The following is a 510-nucleotide window of genomic DNA, read 5'->3' on the forward strand; positions in this document are numbered from 1 at the left end:
GAGCGGCACGTATTATTTCTACGGAACATTTTTTCCTACAGCACAAACGTAAACTTTAGGCAGCTTGACGCGGCGCTGTACGTGGCCTTTGCCTACAGCTTCGGTTTGAATGTGATCAGCACGCTCCCTATCCATCACATTGCCCCTTCTACTTCCCGACTAAGAAAGCTGAGCCATTTATTTCGCTTTGTTTCAGGGTTGATTTTTTTCCCCGTGCTGACAGTAGGAAACGATGCGATGTGGACGATTAACACCCAGTTCCTCGGTCCCGGGAAACTGTAGCCGTAAGCCTGAGCCTCTGCATGAATTTAAAGGACGTCGGGCAGAAAGCGGCCGTACCAGACCGTTTCATCCGCCCCGGGATTTAGCCGTACCTGAGCCTCTGCATGAATTTAAAGGACGTCGGGCAGAAAGCGGCCGTACCAGACCGTTTCATCCGCCCCCCTCCCTCCCCTCCCCCAGCAGGACTAAACCCCGCGGAACCGAAACCCCGCGGCCGGACACCGCGCG

At 54.9% G+C, this 510-nt stretch overlaps 1 protein-coding gene across 1 annotated transcript in view; it reads left to right on the forward strand.

Moving 5' to 3' along the window:
• The first annotated feature begins 232 nt into the window (after positions 1-232).
• The window catches only part of FOXG1 (forkhead box G1), a 3,171-nt gene continuing 2,893 nt past the window's right edge, over positions 233-510 (forward strand). The window contains exon 1 of the mRNA XM_009290393.1: positions 233-370. Within this exon, the coding sequence (XP_009288668.1) occupies positions 233-370 (138 nt within the window). The remainder of the gene's footprint in view (positions 371-510) is intronic.

This window comes from Aptenodytes forsteri, unplaced genomic scaffold (genome assembly GCF_000699145.1).
Source record: "Aptenodytes forsteri isolate BGI_AS27 unplaced genomic scaffold, ASM69914v1 Scaffold108, whole genome shotgun sequence".
Classification (NCBI taxonomy): domain Eukaryota; kingdom Metazoa; phylum Chordata; class Aves; order Sphenisciformes; family Spheniscidae; genus Aptenodytes; species Aptenodytes forsteri.